Consider the following 19,887-nt stretch of genomic DNA (forward strand, 5'->3'; position numbering starts at 1 on the left):
TCTATTGAAAAATGTGTTAAATACACAGCAGCACCACTCTGACCACATATTTCCTTGTTCACTCCAAAACTACAGGGGAGGAGCAGGATCTGACAGGCCACATCCACTGCATAAACACCAGTAGTTTAGATCAGAGCTCAAACTAGTTTCACTTCTAACAAAGTCCCACAGTCATTACTACTGAGAGGTGAAATGGCACAGAAAGGAGCTCAGCTGGACCAGGAAACCTTTTCTTGTTCAATCTGTCTGGATCTATTGAAGGATCCGATGGCTGTTCCCTGTGGACACAGCTACTGCATGACCTGTATTAAAACTCACTGGGATGAAGAGGATGAGAAGAATATCTACAGCTGCCCTCAGTGTAGGCAGACCTTCACACCGAGGCCTGTCCTGGTGAAAAACATCATGTTAGCAGCTTTAGTGGAGCAGCTGAAGAAGACTGGACTCCAAGCTGCTCCTGCTGATCACTGCTATGCTGGACCTGAAGATGTGGCCTGTGATTTCTGCACTGGGAGAAAACTGAAAGCCCTCAAGTCCTGTCTGGTGTGTCTGGTGTCTTACTGTGAGAAACACCTCCAGCCTCATTATGATGTAGCTCAGTTAAAGAGACACAAGCTGATGGAGCCCTGCAAGAAGCTCCAGGACAACATCTGCTCTCGTCACGATGAGGTGATGAAGATGTTCTGCCGCACTGATCAGCAGAGTATCTGTTATCTCTGCTCTGTGGACGAACATAAAGGCCACGACACAGTCTCAGCTGCAGCAGAAAGGACTGAGAGGCAGAGAGAGCTCGAGGGGAGTCGACAGAAAATCCAGCAGAGAATCCAGGACAGACAGAAAGATGTGAAGGTGCTTCAGCAGGAGCTGGAGACCATCAATGGCTCTGCTGATAAAGCAGTGAAGAACAGTGAGAAGATCTTCAGTGAGCTGATCTGTCTCCTGAAGAAAAGACGCTCTGATGTGAAGCAGCAGATCAGATCCCAGCAGGAAACTGAAGGGAGTCGAGTCAAAGAGCTTCAGGAGAAGCTGGAGCAGGAGATCACTGAGCTGAAGAGGAAAGACATTGATCTGAAGCAGCTCTCACACACACAGGATCACACCCAGTTTCTACAGAACTACCCCTCAGTGTCAGCTCTCAGTGAACCTACAGACTCATCCAGCATCAATATCCGTCCTCTGAGATACTTTGAGGACGTGACAGCAGCTGTGTCAGAGCTCAGAGATAAACTACAGGACATTCTGAGGGAGAAATGGACAAACATCTCACTGGCTCTGACTGAAGTGGATGTTTTACTGCCACAACCAGAGCCCAAGACCATATTTGGATTCTTACAATATTCACAGAAACTCACACTGGATCCAAACACAGCAAACAAATACATGTTATTATCTGGGGGAAACAGAAAAGCAGCAGCAATGAAACAACAACAGTTTTATTCCAGTCACCCAGACAGCTTCACTCGTTACTCTCAGGTCCTGAGTAGAGAGAGTCTGACTGGACGTTGTTACTGGGAGGTGGAGTGGAGCGGGAGAGGAGTTGGTGTAGCAGTCACATACAAGAATATCAGCAGAGCAGGGATCTCGAATGAATGTGGATTTGGTTTCAATGACAAATCTTGGTCGTTATATTGTGGAGAAGACGAGTATTATTTTTGGCACAACAACATCAGAACTCCAGTGTCAGGTCCTCGGTCCTCCAGAGTAGGAGTGTACCTGGATCACAGAGCAGGTATTCTGTCCTTCTACAGCGTCTCTAAAACCATGACTCTCCTCCACAGAGTCCAGACCACATTCACTCAGCCTCTCTATGCTGGACTCTGGATTAGTGGTTTTATTTTTGCTGGAAGCAGTGCTGAGATTTGTAAACTCAAATAGATGCTACAGGATTAAAGCAGCTCAATCAGCTCATTGATTTAGTTTCATTAATAGTTGCTCATTGTTGTGGTGTCACATTAATCAACCAAACAAACTGATAATGTAAAACATTTGATTTACCGTCTGGATTTTTAGGGAAAGTTACAATCAATTATTTTAGTCAAAAATACTTTGAAATAAAGTTTACTTCAATATAGGAATGTGTATCAGAAATAGTTTTGTTTATGTTAAGTACTGCTCATATATATTTTCTCCTACTTTCACTTTTGTTAATTTTGATTCTGCTGTTTTTATACTTTTACCTCAGTAACATTTTGAGTGTGTCAGGATTTCAGTTTTTTGATGGAACACACACACCACAAGAGCGCCTCAGAAACCCAAAGGTTTTTTTAACAGAATTACAGTGATGAGAACTGGCAACACAACACAGGACAGTCAAAACTGGCGGCCAGATTAAAATGGACGACGAGCTGGGTCTGAGTCAGAAAAGTGGAATTCTTCTTGTATTGCACCATGGACACTTTGGGTTCAAAGGGTATCACCTCATAATATTTCAGTCAGTTTCAACTTGAAAATGTGAATGTGATACATGAAGAGTTAATGTTGAACAAGGTAACTGCAGAATGATGCATCCCCACAGAAGGAGTCAAACAGCACTATCACTGAGGAGACAGTGTGATGCCGCCCTGTGTAACAAATCTGCATTTATTTGCTTAATGACAGCACATTTGTACATGAAAAAATGTAACTTATTCAGTTTTTTACATAATTTGCATTGTCCTTTCAAAATAAACAAAGGTGTCAAAAAAAGTTGGCTGATATTCTAAAATGAGACATTTTTGTATTTACAGAAAGTTTAACTTAACATTTAAAACTAAAAAATGGATAAAATTACAAATATGAACTTGGTTTGATCAGGCACGCTTTTCTTTTACAAGCTCTACCTTGTTTTATTTTATGTGAATATGCTTTAACCGCTGGGCAGTCACAACACTGACTAATCTAGTTTTTCTACTACCCGTGAACTCTAATAATGACTCGATTCATGCTGTATAAGCTTCTGCTGTACTACAGTTAACAGGCAAATATTTGACATTTACAGAAAATCTTATAGGACAATTTGAAAGCGGAACAAAAAACTGTGTGTCGTGTCCCGCCGGAAGCTGGCGGTGTGACAGCCAGCGGGAATAAACAAAGGCGGCGCTAGCAGCGTTAGCTGTGTGGAGTCAGTAGAAGACGATGGTGTAGTCGTATCCCAGAGAAATATCGGAGCTGTAACGAACCAACAATGTCTTCAGTTCAGTGTTTGAGAGAGTTTGTCAACGAGCGACTAACTGCTGCTGCTGAAGAAATATTCGGAGTCTTTGAAAAAACTATCGTCGAGTACGAGCAAGAGATCGATCGTCAGCGCAGACTGCTGGATATCGTTTGGAAACCCGAGATAAAGCTGCACAGGACAGGTCTGTAAGTCCACGGGCTCCTTCAGAAACCGCAGAGCCACAAAGACTCAGCGTGAATTAGACTCTTGGTCAGATTTCTGCTTTTCTACGACGTTGGCTTCTTATTCCAAAGCTTCTGTGTGAACCAGAAACATGAGCGAACACGTTGAATCAGCAGAAACTGGGACTTTTCATTTTGCAGCCAAATGTTCCCTGATCCATTGACTATAGTGAAGTTTCATAGGGTTGACTCTCACATTTGGCTCATTCTGAACATGGTTCAGTGACTCATTTGAAGTTGCTGCATTTGCTGATTTGTAAAGAATAAAGAGCCAGTTCCTGTGAATTGAACTGATCCATTTAATCTGGACACTTTTCAGTCCATGGCTCATTTTAGGACAATTTTAAGGTGGACTGGGAAATTCCACTGAGAAACTGGTGAATAAGAAGCATCATGGTTTTTCTGTCCTCACGTCAGTAACCTGGTCCTTGTGTCCTTTGTCCCTCCAGAGCTCCCACAGCAACATGTCTGTAAGGAGGAGGAGGTTCTCCCTGACCAGCAGCTCTGGAACCAGGAGAGGAACTCCAGTCTGGACCAAGAGGATCCAGAGCCTCCACAGATTGAAGAGGAACAGGATCAACTGTGCAGCAGTCAGGGGGGAGAGCAGCTTGTAGTGAAGCAGGAGACAGATACCTTTATGTGGACTCCTACTAATGAGGACAGTGACCAGAGTGAAGCAGAACCACACAGTGACCAGCAGCTCCTCTCTCACAGCTCTCCTGCAGCTGAGAGCCAAGACCAGACAGGAAGTCAGCCTGTGGAGTCGGGATCAGCTAGAAATGCAGAGACAAAGCCAAAGAAGAGACGTCGCCAAAACACAAGTCACAGCAACAACGATGTGGACAAATCTCTCATGTCAGGTGATGCTCACACAGGGAAAAGGACTTTTTTATGTGACACTTGTGGAAAAGCTTTTTGGTCCAATTATGACTTAAATATACACAAGAGAACCCACAAAGACGAGAAACAATATGTTTGCAACGCCTGTGGGAAGAAATTCAGTTATCGATCAACGCTGAATATTCATTTAAGAACCCACACAGATGAGAAACCATATTCTTGCAGCTGCTGTGAGAAAAGCTTCAGTCAGATAGCATCGCTCAAAGCTCATTTAAGAACCCACACAGGCGAAAAACCATACTGTTGTAACAACTGTGGAAGAAGTTTCAGTCAGATGTCAGCGTTGAAAGCCCATTTAAGAACCCACACAGGTGAGAAGCCATATTCTTGCAGCTTCTGTGGGAAAAGCTTCAGTCAGATAGCATCGCTCAATGTTCATTTAAGAATCCACACGGGTGAAAAACCATATTATTGCAACATATGTGGGAAAAGATTCAGGCAACTATCGGGAATGAAGGGTCATTTAAAAATACATACATCTTAGAAATGACAATCATGGAGAATGTGGGATAAGTTTCATATTTCATCATTCCTTCTTGTTCTTCTTGAAAACTCCACCAGGGTAAAAACCATATATATGTTACATATGCAGAAGAAAAATGAATTGGACACCAACACTGAGTGTTTATTTAGGAATGTTCACAGATAAAAAACCAAAAATTAGAGATGCACAGACTGACCGGCCAGTGATCGGAACTGGCCAGTCAGACTCAAGTCCTGCCGAGTCCGAGCCGATCCTTTTATTGCCAGCGGCGCAGGCAATGACGTCACAGCCACACGCACACTCACAGGTGCGTGTAAACATGTGGTTGGTGTGGAAGGTCTTTTCTGTGATTGAAGATGACACAAAGATCACAGATTGTAACATTTGTAAGGCCAAAATACGACATGGGAGAACAACCATTTTTTGTTAGTAAGCCTACTTTTTTATTATTATTATTTCTAACTTTTTCAAGGAGCGGACAACTTTATTTTGTTGTGAGACGATCCTGTAATGTTTAATCATTTCTTTTATTACAAAATATAACATTTAATTGAGAGTAATTCTGTATATGCTTTCACTACTGTTCTTTTAAAAAAGAATTGAAATTGGCAGGTCGCACTGAAAAATTGGAAGAGGTGAAGAAAATTGCAATCAGTGCATCCTAAAAAAAAGTCATGTTTGTGTTGATGATGAAGCTGAAAAACCCTCTGATGCTGTTGGGTCAGTTATGTTGTCATCTTCTCCACTAGACGTTCCCTTTTTCTGTGTGGACATGTCGTCTCATTTTAGATTTTTAATGGGTTTTGTGATTACAGCAACTTGATATCATTTTTATTGTGTCTGGCTGTAGAGCTGACTCAAACCCCAAACTGCAGAAGATGTTACTGCATGGATTTGTAGAAGGTCTTATATTAATAAACTGACTTTTGTTAAAGAACTTTGACAACAAGGATATTTTTTGCGGTGCTGGTTACTTAAACTCATGTTCCCAAATGGATGAAGCTAACTACAGATGCAGTCGTCCAGGTGTTCGTTCAGTACGTGGCTGGATTATCATCCATCGGTGTCGAATGTTAAATGTAGATGTACAGTGAAAATAATCAGGTTCCTTTGACTTTAAAGCAACACAACTGAACAATCATATTTGAGGGTAGAACAAAAAAGTAGCTCTGTAATATTATTAGCACTGTAGTGGGTAGATGGTAACAATCTCTGTAGGGTAGTAATTGCACCTGACAGTCTGTCAGTGCTTGAATGTTTAAGGGAAATCATCTTGCAAACAAGAAATAATGCTAGAAATATTTCATTTGCAGTTTGGACTGCATAATAGAGGATTAAGGGTTTTTATTCCTGTACATGTAAATGTTGAATGTAATGAAGAAATAGACACATTAGCCAAGCAGTCATTCAGATTATATCAAGGAGCAGACACATGCAGTCTGGAAAGAGTATTGGGATTTTCATGACACAGGAAGGTGGAATACAGGGTGGGAACAAGGGGTCAACATGGTTCTGATCTGACTGAGGTTAGCACACACTGGGCTCTGTTATACACTGCATAGTATACACAAGCACACGGCTGGACTTTGCAGTGTAGTAAATCAATCGGAGACTGTCACACGTGTTATTTATACGTATTAGTTACCATGAACAACAACAGGACTGCTCCCTGAGCAGCAGCTCTGGAACCAGGAGAGGAACTCCAGTCTGGACCAAGAGGATCCAGAGCCTCCACAGTTTAAAGAGGAACAGGATCAACTGTGCAGCAGTCAGGAGGGAGAGCAGCTTGTAGTGAAGCAGGAGACCAATACCTTTATGTGGACTCCTACTAATGAGGACAGTGACCAGAGTGAAGCAGAACCACACAGTGACCAGCAGCTCCTCTCTCACAGCTCTCCTGCAGCTGAGAGCCAAGACCAGACAGGAAGTCAGCCTGTGGAGTCAGGATCAGCTAGAAATGCAGAGACAAAGCCAAAGAAGAGACGTCACCAAAACACAAGTCACAGCAACAACGATGTGGACAAATCTCTCATGTCAAAGATTCACCCTCCTACTCACACAGACAAAACATTAGAATGTGACACTTGTGGAGAAACTTTTCAGTACATGTCCAGATTGACTGTACATCTGCGAAGCCACACTGGTGAGATTCTTGCAAAACATGTGATAAAAGGTTTGCCCATAGAAACAGCCTGGTAGTCCACATTATGATCCACACAGGTGAGAGGCCATACGTTTGCGACACTTGTGGTAGAAGTTTCAGAGGCAGTTGGCACTTGTTGACCAACAGGAGAGCCCACACAGCTTTGAAGCCCTATTCATGTAAAATATGTGGCAGGGCATACAGACGAAGCTCTGTCTTAAAAATTCACATGGCAATCCACACAGGTGAGAAGCCGTATCTTTGTAAGACCTGTGGGAAACAATTCTGTCACATCTCATTATTGAAATGTCACATAAGAATCCACAGAGACAAATCCTGTGAAATTTGTGTGGCAACCTTTTTATGTAGCAACAGCCTGGAAGTCCACATGAGAACTCCCACAGGCCAAAAGGCGTACTCCTGTAACACCTGTGGGAAAACATTCAGTCAGAGATCATCACTGAATGGACATTCAAAATCCACATGGAGAGAAGCCACAGGCCTGCAACATCTGTAAGAAACTTTCTTTCAGATACCAGACTTGAAGAAGCCCTTAAGAACTCATCCAGAGAGCTGTCAGTCTTAGTGGTGACCTGACAGAGAAGAGCCCAAATTAATGAGAAACCAGCATAAGCACCTGAGGGAGAAACAAACTTGAATTACTCCGTCAATTTTGATCGTACAGATAAAAGCAATATATCATTGACGTCTAAGGGTCAAAGGGTCTAGTTTTAGTGGTATACCATCATAACAACAAAACGCTGTGCTTTTTTTAAATAAAGAAAGCAGACAGGGTGCGCTCTCTGTCTTCTCTGTCTCTGTGATCTCTCTTCACAGACACGTAAATAAAACAACCTGACTCTCAGTGAATACTTGCCTCAAAGACATGAGAAATATATGTATAGAAAGCTTGAAATGTCTTCTATTAAATGAAACAATTCAAGTCGAAAACAAATCATCACTTTTTATTTAATCCGTATGAACGTAAGGAGAAGTACGTTTTTTCCTGTCTCACCTCATTACAGGTAATGCGGTCCCGCCTTGTACACTGTCCACTGTTCACATGTAAATTATCTCAGGTGAACCAGGTAAATATGTGCACGCCCCCGAGAAATGACACAAAATATCAAACTTCATCATAGAATTTACTCACTTTTTCTGCGTGTTTGGATGATGGCGTGTTACGCATGTGAAGCGGCGCTCCTTACATTCCTCACAGAGACAAATAGTTTAGCTTGTCCTCAGAGTAAAAACACTGATTTTAACTCAAATGAGGATCGTTTGGCTCCTCATTGTGTTGTATTGTGCTGCACTAATCCGTCCCATCTACATTGACTGAAAGGCTCATTATGTGTCTTTGTCTGGTCGTTCAGTGCGTCTTTTGTGTTCTCAGGTAAATCACATGACTATTCATCCTCAGACACACCCTCTTGCATATGGCCTTTCTGGACAAAAAGTGTCTTAGAAAATTTAAATCAGTGTATTGTTTTCTGTGAATGTGTGAACAAGATGACTTTCACAGCACTCTGAAGTAAACACTTTAGCCTACAACATGCTGGTCTCCAAAGTCTTGTGAACCAATGTCCTGTTTGTGTTTTATGGTCTTATTTCAGTGAGTAAAAAATTGTAGTTTTTCACTAGCCATGCATAAACACTTTTTTCTCAAAAACACTATCATGTATAAACTTGCTGCTCACATATTATTGTAGCCAATTTTGTGCTGATTACAGTGTTATCAGACTTTAGACATTAATATGTTTAAAAGACACTGAAAAAAGCACAAATGTCAGGACATGTCAAAATTTGTCCAGGGCCCCAAAACACCCTCAGACCACAGTGGGGTCAGCTTCACAGCTTCACGACTAAAGTCAACCTTCAAACCTCCAATCTCAACACAAATCAATCAGACGAGCAATGAATTGATCACAGAACCTGACAGCTGTTGGACCAAGCCAATGAACCCACAGTAGTAGAAATTCTGTCTTAGCTTAAAGGTGTTTCTTTAAGTCACTTTCACTTTTCACTTTCTCACCTGGCTCTGTACTAAACTCACCAATTGATGTTAACACCAGAGGTCGACCGATATGGGTTTTCTCTGGCCGATGCTGATATTTAGAAATTAGGGCAGCCGATGGCCGATATATGATGCCGACTTTAATTTTCCCCCTTCGTCTCACAAGGAATAAAAAGTGATACATGAAATTTCTTGAATTAAACATTTATTGAAGATAAGCATCCCCAATAATTGCACTTAAGTTATTGTTAAGTGTTCTGGTTTATTCATGACTGATTTCAGCTAAAATCGTCTATATCAAAAGTTGATTTTAAAAAAAAATGCATATAATTAAATTTTATGTTAGGAGAACTCAGCAGGTGAGTTAAAACTATCAGCTATCAGAAAATATCAGCTAATAACTGATCAGTGTATTTAATTAGGAATTCAAAGGTTAAATAAGCAGAATCTCTGTCTTCCTTAAATGAGGCTCAGCCTGATAACCCTGCCTCTGCTCTCACACAGCAGCTCCAGTCTGTCCACATATTTCCTTGTTCCCTTCAGATCTACAGTTTGATGATGGGTGTAACCAACATGTGGGGAGGTGCAGGAGCTGACAGACCACATTCACTGTACAAACACCTGTTGTTTAGATCACAGCTCAAACTAGTTTCACTTCTAACAAAGTCACACAGTCATTACCACTGAGAGGTAAAATGGCACAGAAAGGAGCTCAGCTGGACCAGGAATCAATTTCTTGTTCGATCTGTCTGGATCTACTGAAGGATCCGGTGACTGTTCCCTGTGGACACAGCTACTGCATGACCTGTATTAAAAGATTCTGGGATGAAGAGGATGAGAAGAATATCTACAGCTGCCCTCAGTGTAGGCAGACCTTCATACCGAGACCTGTCCTGGTGAAAAACACCATGTTAACAGGTTTAGTGGAGCAGCTGAAGAAGACTGGACTCCAAGCTGCTCCTGCTGATCACTGCTATGCTGGACCTGAAGATGTGGCCTGTGATTTCTGCACTGGGAGAAAACTGAAAGCCCTCAAGTCCTGTCTGGTGTGTCTGGTGTCTTACTGTGAGAAACACCTCCAGCCTCATTATGATGTAGCTCAGTTAAAGAGACACAAGCTTGTGGAGCCCTGCAAGAAGCTCCAGGACAACATCTGCTCTCGTCACGATGAGGTGATAAAGATGTTCTGCCGCACTGATCAGCAGTGTATCTGTTCTCTCTGCTCTGTGGACGAACATAAAGGCCACGACACAGTCTCAGCTGCAGCAGAAAGGACTGAGAGGCAGAGAGAGCTCGAGGGGAGTCGACAGAAAATCCAGCAGAGAATCCAGGACAGAGAGAAAGATGTGAAGGTGCTTCAGCAGGAGCTGGAGACCATCAATGGCTCTGCTGATAAAGCAGTGGAGGACAGTGAGAAGATCTTCACTGAGCTGATCCGTCTCCTGGAGAAAAGACGCTCTGGTGTGAAGCAGCAGATCAGATCCCAGCAGGAAACTGATGGGAGTCGAGTCAAAGAGCTTCAGGAGAAGCTGGAGCAGGAGATCACTGAGCTGAAGAGGAAAGACATTGATCTGAAGCAGCTCTCACACACACAGGATCACACCCAGTTTCTACAGAACTACCCCTCAGTGTCAGCTCTCAGTGAACCAACAGACTCATCCAGCATCAATATCCATCCTCTGAGATACTTTGAGGACGTGACAGCAGCTGTGTCAAAGCTCAGAGATAAACTACAGGACATTCTGAGGAAGAAATGGACAAACATCTCACTGGCTCTGACTGAAGTGGATGTTTTACTGCCACAACCAGAGCCCAAGACCAGAGCTGGATTCTTACAATATTCACAGGAAATCACACTGGATCCAAACACAGCAAACACACGTCTGTTATTATCTGAGGGAAACAGAAAAGCAACAGTAATGAGTCGTGAACAGTCTTATTCCAGTCACCCAGACAGATTTACTGATTGCTGGCAGGTCCTGAGTAGAGAGAGTCTGACTGGACGTTGTTACTGGGAGGTGGAGTGGAGCGGGACAGGAGTTAATGTAGCAGTCACATACAAGAATATCAGCAGAGCAGGGAGGTTGAATAAATGTGGATTTGGACTCAATGAGAAATCTTGGGCATTATATTGTCGACAAGACAATTATAATTTTTGGCATAACAACATCAAAACTCCAGTGTCAGGTCCTCGGTCCTCCAGAGTAGGAGTGTACCTGGATCACAGAGCAGGTATTCTGTCCTTCTACAGCGTCTCTGAAACCATGACTCTCCTCCACAGAGTCCAGACCACATTCACTCAGCCTCTCTATGCTGGACTCTGGCTTGGTTACTGTTTGAATTCTGGAAGCAGTGCTGAGATTTGTGAAGTCATGCTACAGGATTAAAGCAGCTCAATCAGCTCATTGATTTAGTTTCAATAGTTGCTTATTGTTGTGGTATCACATTAATCATACTGTGGGTAGAACTATGATATTTGCTTTCTGTTTTATCTCTGCCTTTTTTTTCCAAACTGACAATGTAAAATGTTTAATTTACTGTCTGTATTATTATTGTTTTATCCAGGAATAATTCTGGGGATTGAAAAATTAAGACAAATAATTTTAAATGAGTCCAGTTAGTCCAGTTTGTTGTTAGTAATTGTTTGTTGAGCAGCAGGGGGAGTGTGAGAGCCACAGAGCACAATGTCATGTCCAGTACACCTGAGGGTTCAGGTAATACTGAAATATACAGTAAACAAATATTTCACCAGGGTACAAAACAAATTGTTCACAGTACACTGTTGTATCATATTAATATTCTGGAAACAAAAGTAAAATGCACAGCTTTGCTTACGATCACACAGTAGTAAATGATTTCAGTACTTCTTCACTTGTCCATGTCTTCAATTACGACATGGTGCTTCATGTAATTTAGCCCCTCAGAAAAGTTAACCATAATCTTATATGCAGTTAATATGATTGAAATACAGCTGGTCAGTTTATTTTATATGCACTGCTCCTTTAAGTTTAGCCTCAACATGGAAAACACAACATTTCTTATAAGTAAATATGAGAAAGATTTTCACAACATAATTTAATCATGAATATTCTTATTTAAATGATGAGAAAGTCAGAATATATTTTGCAGAGAACTATTTACCATTATAATATATTACAATGTTGTGTGGTGCTAGTTTAAAACCCTTCTGTTAAACACAAGGTTTATTTAAAATTATTTTAGCAGCAGAGCGTCAAATAGATGCTGCTTCTTGGCCTCATTGTTTTGGTCTAACAGTTTAACTGAGTTGGGAACAGCTCTGATGACATTATCAAATTTAGCCTGTGTGCTTTCTGTTGTATTTAAATAAAAGCTATAACAGGTCAGCCATTAACCCTGATACTTGAGCAAACAGTTTACAGAAAATAATTTAAATTAAAAATCTAACCGAAGATAATCAATGCTAGCTCCTGGTAGAAATTTAAAGTTCCCGCTTTTTTGCGGCCGCGTATTGCGCATGCGTATATCCGTTTGTTGTTGTGACGGTGGTGGTTTGATTAGTTTGACTACAGCTACGAGCGTTTTAAGGTTCAAAGGTCAGATAACAGTTTTCATATTATACTGTTCGTTGGTTCCTGTCCACTGTCAGTGACGTGATATTGTTCTGCTGCTGTACAGTGACTGCATTTTAACCACACCATGTTTGTCCTGGCTAACGTTACTTTAAGATTAGAGCTCAAGGCTAACGTTAAGTTCTTCTTGGGAATTAAAATGTTGATGAAAGTACAATGAGACATTAATACATCCTGACATTACAGTGGACACTGCATGCAATGCTTCTCTTTAGCAAAGCTCTTCAGTAAAGGCCTCATAATACCAGAGACTAAGATGATGCTGTGAGCTAATTTGAAGCTGCTCTGTTAAAAACACCTGGACATTTCTGACATTAGCCTGGATCGGGTTATGTGTTCACTGCTTCAGATGCTTTGGAATGGAGAGTATCCCTGTAAATAATGGTAAGTCTTCTTGTATTTTACAAAGTGCTGCATTATGTGAGGTTGTTTGAGTTATTGCTAGCTAGGGAATGTTTTAGAATCTGTTTTTAAGATCAGTGACTCTTAAAAATCAGCCAGATGAACCTACAGAAGTTTCTGAAGCATGGGGCTACTTGTTTTTCTGCCTCTGGGGAAATAAATTGACAACTGAAAAGAAGTTAGAGCCTCTTGCTTTATGTGATGGAAGAGAAATTGTATTGAAAGAGAATCTCCTAGTATGACCTAATTAGCAATATCAGCAGTAGATTTATTGGTTTTATTAATTTTATTATGAAAGAGATTCAGTTTATTACAGTAGTAGCAGTATTTGTAATATATTTACTATTAATTTTAGTAATCAGCAGAGTAGTATTAATAGTAGTATTAGTAGTGCTCAGTAGTAGAAGTCTTTTTAATATAACTTGTAATTTGTAATAGAAAGTGTCGAGGCATTTGATTAAGTATCCTTTAAAAAGCATGGCCTCTTTTTTTTAAATCGAATATAGTCACAGCTTTCACCATATAAAATGACAAAGCCTCACCTGCTGTTCAGCTGTTTCTAGTTAGTGTCAATTCTTTGATAACACTTAAAAAACTATATGTGATATTTAACATAATTTTCCATTGCATTAAGTATGTTTGCTTCCTTTGGTTTTATTTTGAAATTAGCCTAACTAGACTTTGTCACTGTCTACTAATGTTTTTCATTCATATTATTATTTATTTATTTTAGGGGGACAGAGCTGAATCATGGAAACTAACATGGTAGGACCTTTTTAAAGGCAATATTCTCTACACTTCAACATAAAAGTTCAACTGAGTTGCTTCTTGGCTTGGAGACTATGAATCTTTCAACACACAGACATCAGCAGACATTTTGTATCTTCTCTGTTGATGCTTTCATTTACATTACACCCATTTTTTTTTTTTTTTTTGGTACCTTCATAATCTGATCATCAGCAAGTGGTTAATAGTTCAGTTACATTGAGATCAGGTGATTAATGTGTCCAGTAAAGTACATTACACAACAGAACCAGGACTAGAGATATGATGGGTCAGCAGTTTTTTCTTTATGTTTCCACACTTTCCTCTTTTCTTCCTTTTAATAATTAGATTTTTGTTTAATCAGATCTGGGCACTTTGCAACCTGTGTGAATAACTGACGGTCAGTTAGAAACAGAGCAGGTCCTCAATACAGCTTCACTAGGACTAAGGACAAAACTCAAAGAAAAGTTAAGTCACCATCTGCTTCAGGTCCAACTTCTCTCTCCTTCAAACTCAAAGCTGAACAGAAGCAGAAGATGCCAAAGCTCTGTGTCCCACTGCTCAGAGTTCTTAAACCCTTTACAGTTGATGCTGTGCAGCCAAAGCTGTGACAGAGGACAGTTAGAAAGACTGATCCCTGAAGGATCTTTACTAACCTGAGCCAACTTCATGCTGATTTTAAACATGTCCAACTCAAGTTTTATTGCATTGTTGTTTATTTTTTGTTCAGTTCTCAAACGGATTCATTTATTGTCACTGAGATCTGACTATTTATTCAAGAACAGTTTTTCTTCTACATGAGTTTGTGCATTTCCTGTAGCTTCTTTCTTCTGGATGGAAGTATTTAACTTACTGTACTGCAGTCGTCTCACAGCTACAGTATTCATACTTAACATATATTTTCTGACATTGCTTTTACTTCTTTTCAGTATTAAAAAGTAGTTTGACAGTGAGGCATCAATACTGAGCAAAACATACAGTATCAGTACTTCTGAACCACCACAAGATGGTGGTAGAATTAAATTGTTAATTAAATCAGAGAGGATTATGACTCTGCTCTGATGGTGTTTGTGTTACATTGTGTTGAAGCTGCATCTCAAATCTTGAATCTCACACTGAAACAGCCTGACAGCCGTTGGACCAAGCCACTGAACCCACAGTAGCAGTAAATACTGTCTTACCTTAAAGGTGTTTCTTTGGGCTTCGAGCCCCTTCTTGTTTGCTGTGGTGATGGACAGGCTGACAGATGAGGTTAGACAGGAATCTCCGTGGACCATGATGTTTGCAGATGACATTGTCATCTGTAGTGAGAGCAGGGAGCAGGTGGAGGAAAATCTAGAGAAGTGGAGGTTTGCTCTGGAAAGGAGAGGAATGAAGCTGAGTCGCAGTAAAACAGAGTACATGTGTGTAAATGAGAGGGACTGAAGTAGAACGGTGAGGTTACAAGGAGTAGAGGTGAAGAAGGTGGAGGATTTTAAGTACCTAGGGTCAACAGTCCAGAGCAACGGAAAGTGTGGAAAAGAAGAGAAGAGACGTGTGCAAGCAGGTTGGAACGGGTGGAGGAAAGTGTCAGGTGTGATGTGTGACAAAAGAGTGTCAGCAAGAATGAAAGGAAAGGTGGACAAGACAGTGGTGAGAGCAGCAATGTTGTCTGGCTTAGAGAGTGGCCCTGAGAAAAAGACAGGAGGCAGAGCTGGAGGTAGCAGAGCTGAAGATGTTGAGGTTCTCTCTGGGAGTGACGAGGATGGATAGGATCAGGAATGAGGACATCAGACGGACAGCTCATGTTAGATGTTTTGGAGAAAAAGCCAGGGAAGCCAGATTGAGATGGTCTGGACATGTTCAGAGGAGGAGGGACAGTGAATACATTGGTAAAAAGCTGCTGAGGTTAGAGCTGCCAGGAAGGAGGCCTAGAGGAAGACCAAAGAGGAGGTTCTTGGATGGAGTGAAGGAGGACATGAGGATAGTTGGTGTGGGTGAGGAGGATACAAGATAGGGTTAAATGGAGGCAGATGATTGGCTGTGGCGACCCCTGAAGGAAGCAGCCCAAAGGAGAAGAAGAAGGACAGTATTTGCATGGACCAAATTCCCGTTTCAGTTGTTGATAAAACAGGTTTCAGAAACCTTGTAGAACAGCTTGACAAAAGATATGAGATGCCAAGGAGAAAACACTTTCCTGAGACAGATTCCCACTTTGTACATTGAATCGAGGTCTGTGCTTGAATCACAACTGTCCAGCCAGCCTTTCTTTGCTTGTACGACAGACCTTGGGATGAGTCGAACAGTGGACTCGTACATGTCTGTTACAATTCACTTCATTAGTGACTCTTGGGGGTAGTAGTATTAGTAGCAGAGTTCTTTTTAATATAACTATTATTATTTGTGGTGGAATTAAAAGTCACATTAATAGCTATATGTAGAGGCGTTTGTAGCAGTATTTAAAAAGCATGGCCTTTTCTCTATTTGACATTGAAGTTGGCCACCACTTTCACTAAATAAAATGACAAAGCCTCACCAGTTCAGCTGTTTCTAATTCGTGTTAATTCTTTGATAACAGGCCTTCAAGGGGGCGGAGTTGAATCATGAATACTAATGTGGTAGGACCTTTTTTTTAAAGCAATATTCTTTAGGCCAGTGGTCACCAACCTTTTCTCTGTCAAATTTTCATGTCAGACAAAAGGTAAAGATGTTCTGTACCTTTTAGAAGTTTAAAAAATTAAATCCTATACAGAAGATCAATTGGTTTCTAAAGGGCTTTTTGAGCATAGATCTAAAAATAGGCCTCAGGTTTAAAGGGTTAACCCAACAGCATTCTGAGTCCAAAGTCCCTCCCTTGTTCTACAATGAGCAGTACAGTCTTCATGTTGTGTCCCTTACAGGTGCAGCACCACCCGACTGTTTACTTCAGGTTCTATCAAATTTGGCCCATTTCATTTTTCACTGTGGGCAGTTCTTAGTCTGTGCTACACAGATTTCACAGTTTGGATACAGAAACAAAATGGTGTCAGCTAAATATAATGCACCATAAATTAAACAGGGAGTGATTTTGGACACAGTGTTTGTCAAGTGTTTTCTAGAGCTGTTTATTAATTTGCTGCTAATTTACTGAAACTGTTTCAAGGACCAGTGAACCTGCAGCCTAACAAGCTAGCTCACAGATAATAGCACCATCTGGTTTGACTCACCATCCTAAATATTGATAATGAAACTGATAATATTCATCTCCAAGTGACTGTTTCAAGTTTAATTTGGTCTTCAGGCAGTTGGATGAATCCAAATATTGAATCAACAAACATCAACCCACAAATGAAGCCAAATACACAGGTGTTATGTTTTTTAGTTTATTTGAGATCCAGGTGTTACATTTTCTTTGCTTCTTTTTTAGCAGGAAACCATCTTGCTGGAAACTAGTAAAATGATTGTCATCCAGGTGTGACTGCTTACTTCCTTACAGAGAAACGTTAGCATTATCAGGCTAATATCAGCATATTGTATGAGACTGATGCTGTGTCTCTGTCTGAATTACTGTAAATCTAAAACCAGGGCCTTGTTTTGATCAGTGACCTCATAGCAGGAAGTCTACTGTGATTGGTCCAAACAACCACATATTTACTCCTAAAATAAAGAAGCAACAACATTTTATGGCCTTTCTTTACCATGGATGTTGAACCAGGAGTTGTAGGTCTGTCTGAAGAAATGTCCTTAAAAGGCAAATGATACAACAGGCCTGTCAACATGTCAGTGATCAACTAAGTCTGACATTTTCTAACAGTGTTCTGGTTTCTTCATGACTGATTTTAGCTGAAATCCTCTACATCAAAAATAGATTGTTTTTAGTTTATATGTTAGGAGAACAGAGCAGGTGAGTTAAAACTGAGGAAGACATGATCCCTAAATGAAAATATCAGCTAATAAATAACTGATCAGTGTATTTAATGAGGAATTCAAAGGTTAAATAAGCAGTATCTCTGTCTTCCTGAAATGAGGCTCAGCCTGATAACCCTCCCTCTGCTCTCACACACAGCAGCTCCAGTCTGTCCACATATTTCCTTGTTCCCTCCCCTTTAGATCTACAGTTTGATGATGGGTGTAACCATCATGTGGGGAGGTGCAGGATCTGACAGACCACATTCACTGTACAAACACATGCTGTTTAGATCAGAGCTCAAACTAGTTTCACTTCTAACGAAGTCCCACAGTCATTACCACTGAGAGGTGAAATGGCACAGAAAGGAGTTCAGCTGGACCAGGAATCAATTTCTTGTTCGATCTGTCTGGATCTACTGAAGGATCCGGTGACTGTTCCCTGTGGACACAGCTACTGCATGACCTGTATTAAAACTTACTGGGATAAAGAGGATAAGAAGAATATCTACAGCTGCCCTCAGTGTAGGCAGACCTTCACACCGAGGCCTGTCCTGGTGAAAAACATCATGTTTGCAGGTTTAGTGGAGCAACTGAAGAAGACTGGACTCCAAGCTGCTCCTGCTGATCACTGCTATGCTGGACCTGAAGATGTGGCCTGTGATTTCTGCACTGGGAGAAAACTGCAAGCCCTCAAGTCCTGTCTGGTGTGTCTGGTGTCTTACTGTGAGAAACACCTCCAGCCTCATTATGATGTAGCTCAGTTAAAGAGACACAAGCTGGTGGAGCCCTGCAAGAAGCTCCAGGACAACATCTGCTCTCGTCACGATGAGGTGATGAAGATGTTCTGCCGCACTGATCAGCAGTGTATCTGTTATCTCTGCTCTGTGGACAAACATAAAGGCCACAACACAGTCTCAGCTGCAGCAGAAAGGACTGAGAGGCAGAGAGAGCTCGAGGGGAGTCGACAGAAAATCCAGCAGAGAATCCAGGACAGAGAGAACGATGTGAAGGTGCTTCAGCAGGAGCTGGAGGCCATCAATGGCTCTGCTGATAAAGCAGTGAAGGACAGTGAGAAGATCTTCACTGAGCTGATCTGTCTCCTGGAGAAAAGACGCTCTGATGTGAAGCAGCAGATCAGATCCCAGCAGGAAACTGAAGGGAGTCGAGTCAAAGAGCTTCAGGAGAAGCTGGAGCAGGAGATCTCTGAGCTGAAGAGGAAAGACGCTGATCTGAAGCAGCTCTCACACACACAGGATCACACCCAGTTTCTACAGAACTACCCCTCAGTGCCAGGTCTCAGTGAACCTACAGACTCATCCAGCATCAATATCCGTCCTCTGTTCTACTTTGAGGACGTGACAGCAGCTGTATCAGAGCTCAGAGATAAACTACAGGACATTCTGAGGGAGAACTGGACAAACATCTCACTGGCTCTGACTGAAGTGGATGTTTTACTGTCACAACCAGAGCCCAAGACCAGAGCTGGATTCTTACAATATTCACAGGAAATCACACTGGATCCAAACACAGCACATACATGTCTGTTATTATCTGAGGGAAACAGAAAAGCAACTGTAATGAGTCGACAACAGTCTTATTCCAGTCACCCAGACAGATTCGCTGATTACTGGCAGGTCCTGAGTAAAGAGAGTCTGACTGGACGTTGTTACTGGGAGGTGGAGTGGAGCGGGACAGGAGTCAATGTAGCAGTCACATACAAGAATATCAGCAGAGCAGGGACCTCGAATAAATGTGGATTTGGACACAACGACAAATCTTGGGCATTATATTGTCGACAAGACAATTATAATTTTTGGCATAACAGCATCAAAACTCCAGTGTCAGGTCCTCAGTCCTCCAGAGTAGGAGTGTACCTGGATCACAGAGCAGGTATTCTGTCCTTCTACAGTGTCTCTGAAACCATGACTCTCCTCCACAGAGTCCAGACCACATTCACTCAGCCTCTCTATGCTGGACTCTGGCTTGGTTACTGTTTGAATTCTGGAAGCAGTGCTGAGATTTGTGAAGTCATGCTACAGGATTAAAGCAGCTCAATCAGCTCATTGATTTAGTTTCAATAGTTGTTTATTGTTGTGGTATCACATTAATCATACTGTGGGTAGAACTATGATCTTTGGTTTCTGTTTTATCTCTGCCTTTTTAACTGACAATGTAAAATGTTTAATTTACTGTCTGTATTATTATTGTTTTATCCAGCAATAAAACTAGGGATTGAAAAATGAAGACAAATAATTTTAAATCAGTCCAGTTGGTCCAGTTTGTTGTTAGAGACAGACATGAGCAGCAGGGGGAGTGTGAGAGCCAC

At 41.4% G+C, this 19,887-nt stretch overlaps 4 protein-coding genes across 4 annotated transcripts; all 4 read left to right on the forward strand.

Annotated features, from left to right (window-relative positions):
• Window positions 1–160: 160 nt before the first annotated feature.
• LOC113134599 (tripartite motif-containing protein 16-like) lies at window positions 161–2,072 on the forward strand. The gene has a single exon (XM_026314052.1). The coding sequence runs from the start codon at window positions 193–195 to the stop codon at window positions 1,873–1,875; it is 1,683 nt and encodes a 560-aa protein (XP_026169837.1). The 5' UTR covers window positions 161–192; the 3' UTR covers window positions 1,876–2,072.
• Window positions 2,073–3,033: 961 nt separating this feature from the next.
• LOC113134600 (zinc finger protein OZF-like) lies at window positions 3,034–5,696 on the forward strand. The gene is made up of 2 exons (XM_026314053.2): window positions 3,034–3,335; window positions 3,825–5,696. Exons 1-2 carry the CDS (start codon window positions 3,164–3,166, stop codon window positions 4,757–4,759), a joined length of 1,107 nt encoding a protein of 368 aa, XP_026169838.1. The 5' UTR covers window positions 3,034–3,163; the 3' UTR covers window positions 4,760–5,696.
• A 3,881-nt stretch (window positions 5,697–9,577) lies between these two features.
• Window positions 9,578–11,396, forward strand: LOC113134572 (tripartite motif-containing protein 16-like). The gene has a single exon (XM_026314021.2). The coding sequence runs from the start codon at window positions 9,612–9,614 to the stop codon at window positions 11,301–11,303; it is 1,692 nt and encodes a 563-aa protein (XP_026169806.1). The 5' UTR covers window positions 9,578–9,611; the 3' UTR covers window positions 11,304–11,396.
• Window positions 11,397–17,859: 6,463 nt separating this feature from the next.
• Window positions 17,860–19,651, forward strand: LOC113134628 (tripartite motif-containing protein 16-like). Its single transcript, XM_026314090.1, has 2 exons — window positions 17,860–19,323; window positions 19,405–19,651. Exons 1-2 carry the CDS (start codon window positions 17,915–17,917, stop codon window positions 19,604–19,606), a joined length of 1,611 nt encoding a protein of 536 aa, XP_026169875.1. The 5' UTR covers window positions 17,860–17,914; the 3' UTR covers window positions 19,607–19,651.
• The last annotated feature ends 236 nt before the right edge of the window (window positions 19,652–19,887 follow it).

The sequence above is a fragment of the Mastacembelus armatus genome, chromosome 17, assembly GCF_900324485.2.
Source record: "Mastacembelus armatus chromosome 17, fMasArm1.2, whole genome shotgun sequence".
In the NCBI taxonomy this organism is placed as follows: Eukaryota; Metazoa; Chordata; class Actinopteri; order Synbranchiformes; family Mastacembelidae; genus Mastacembelus; species Mastacembelus armatus.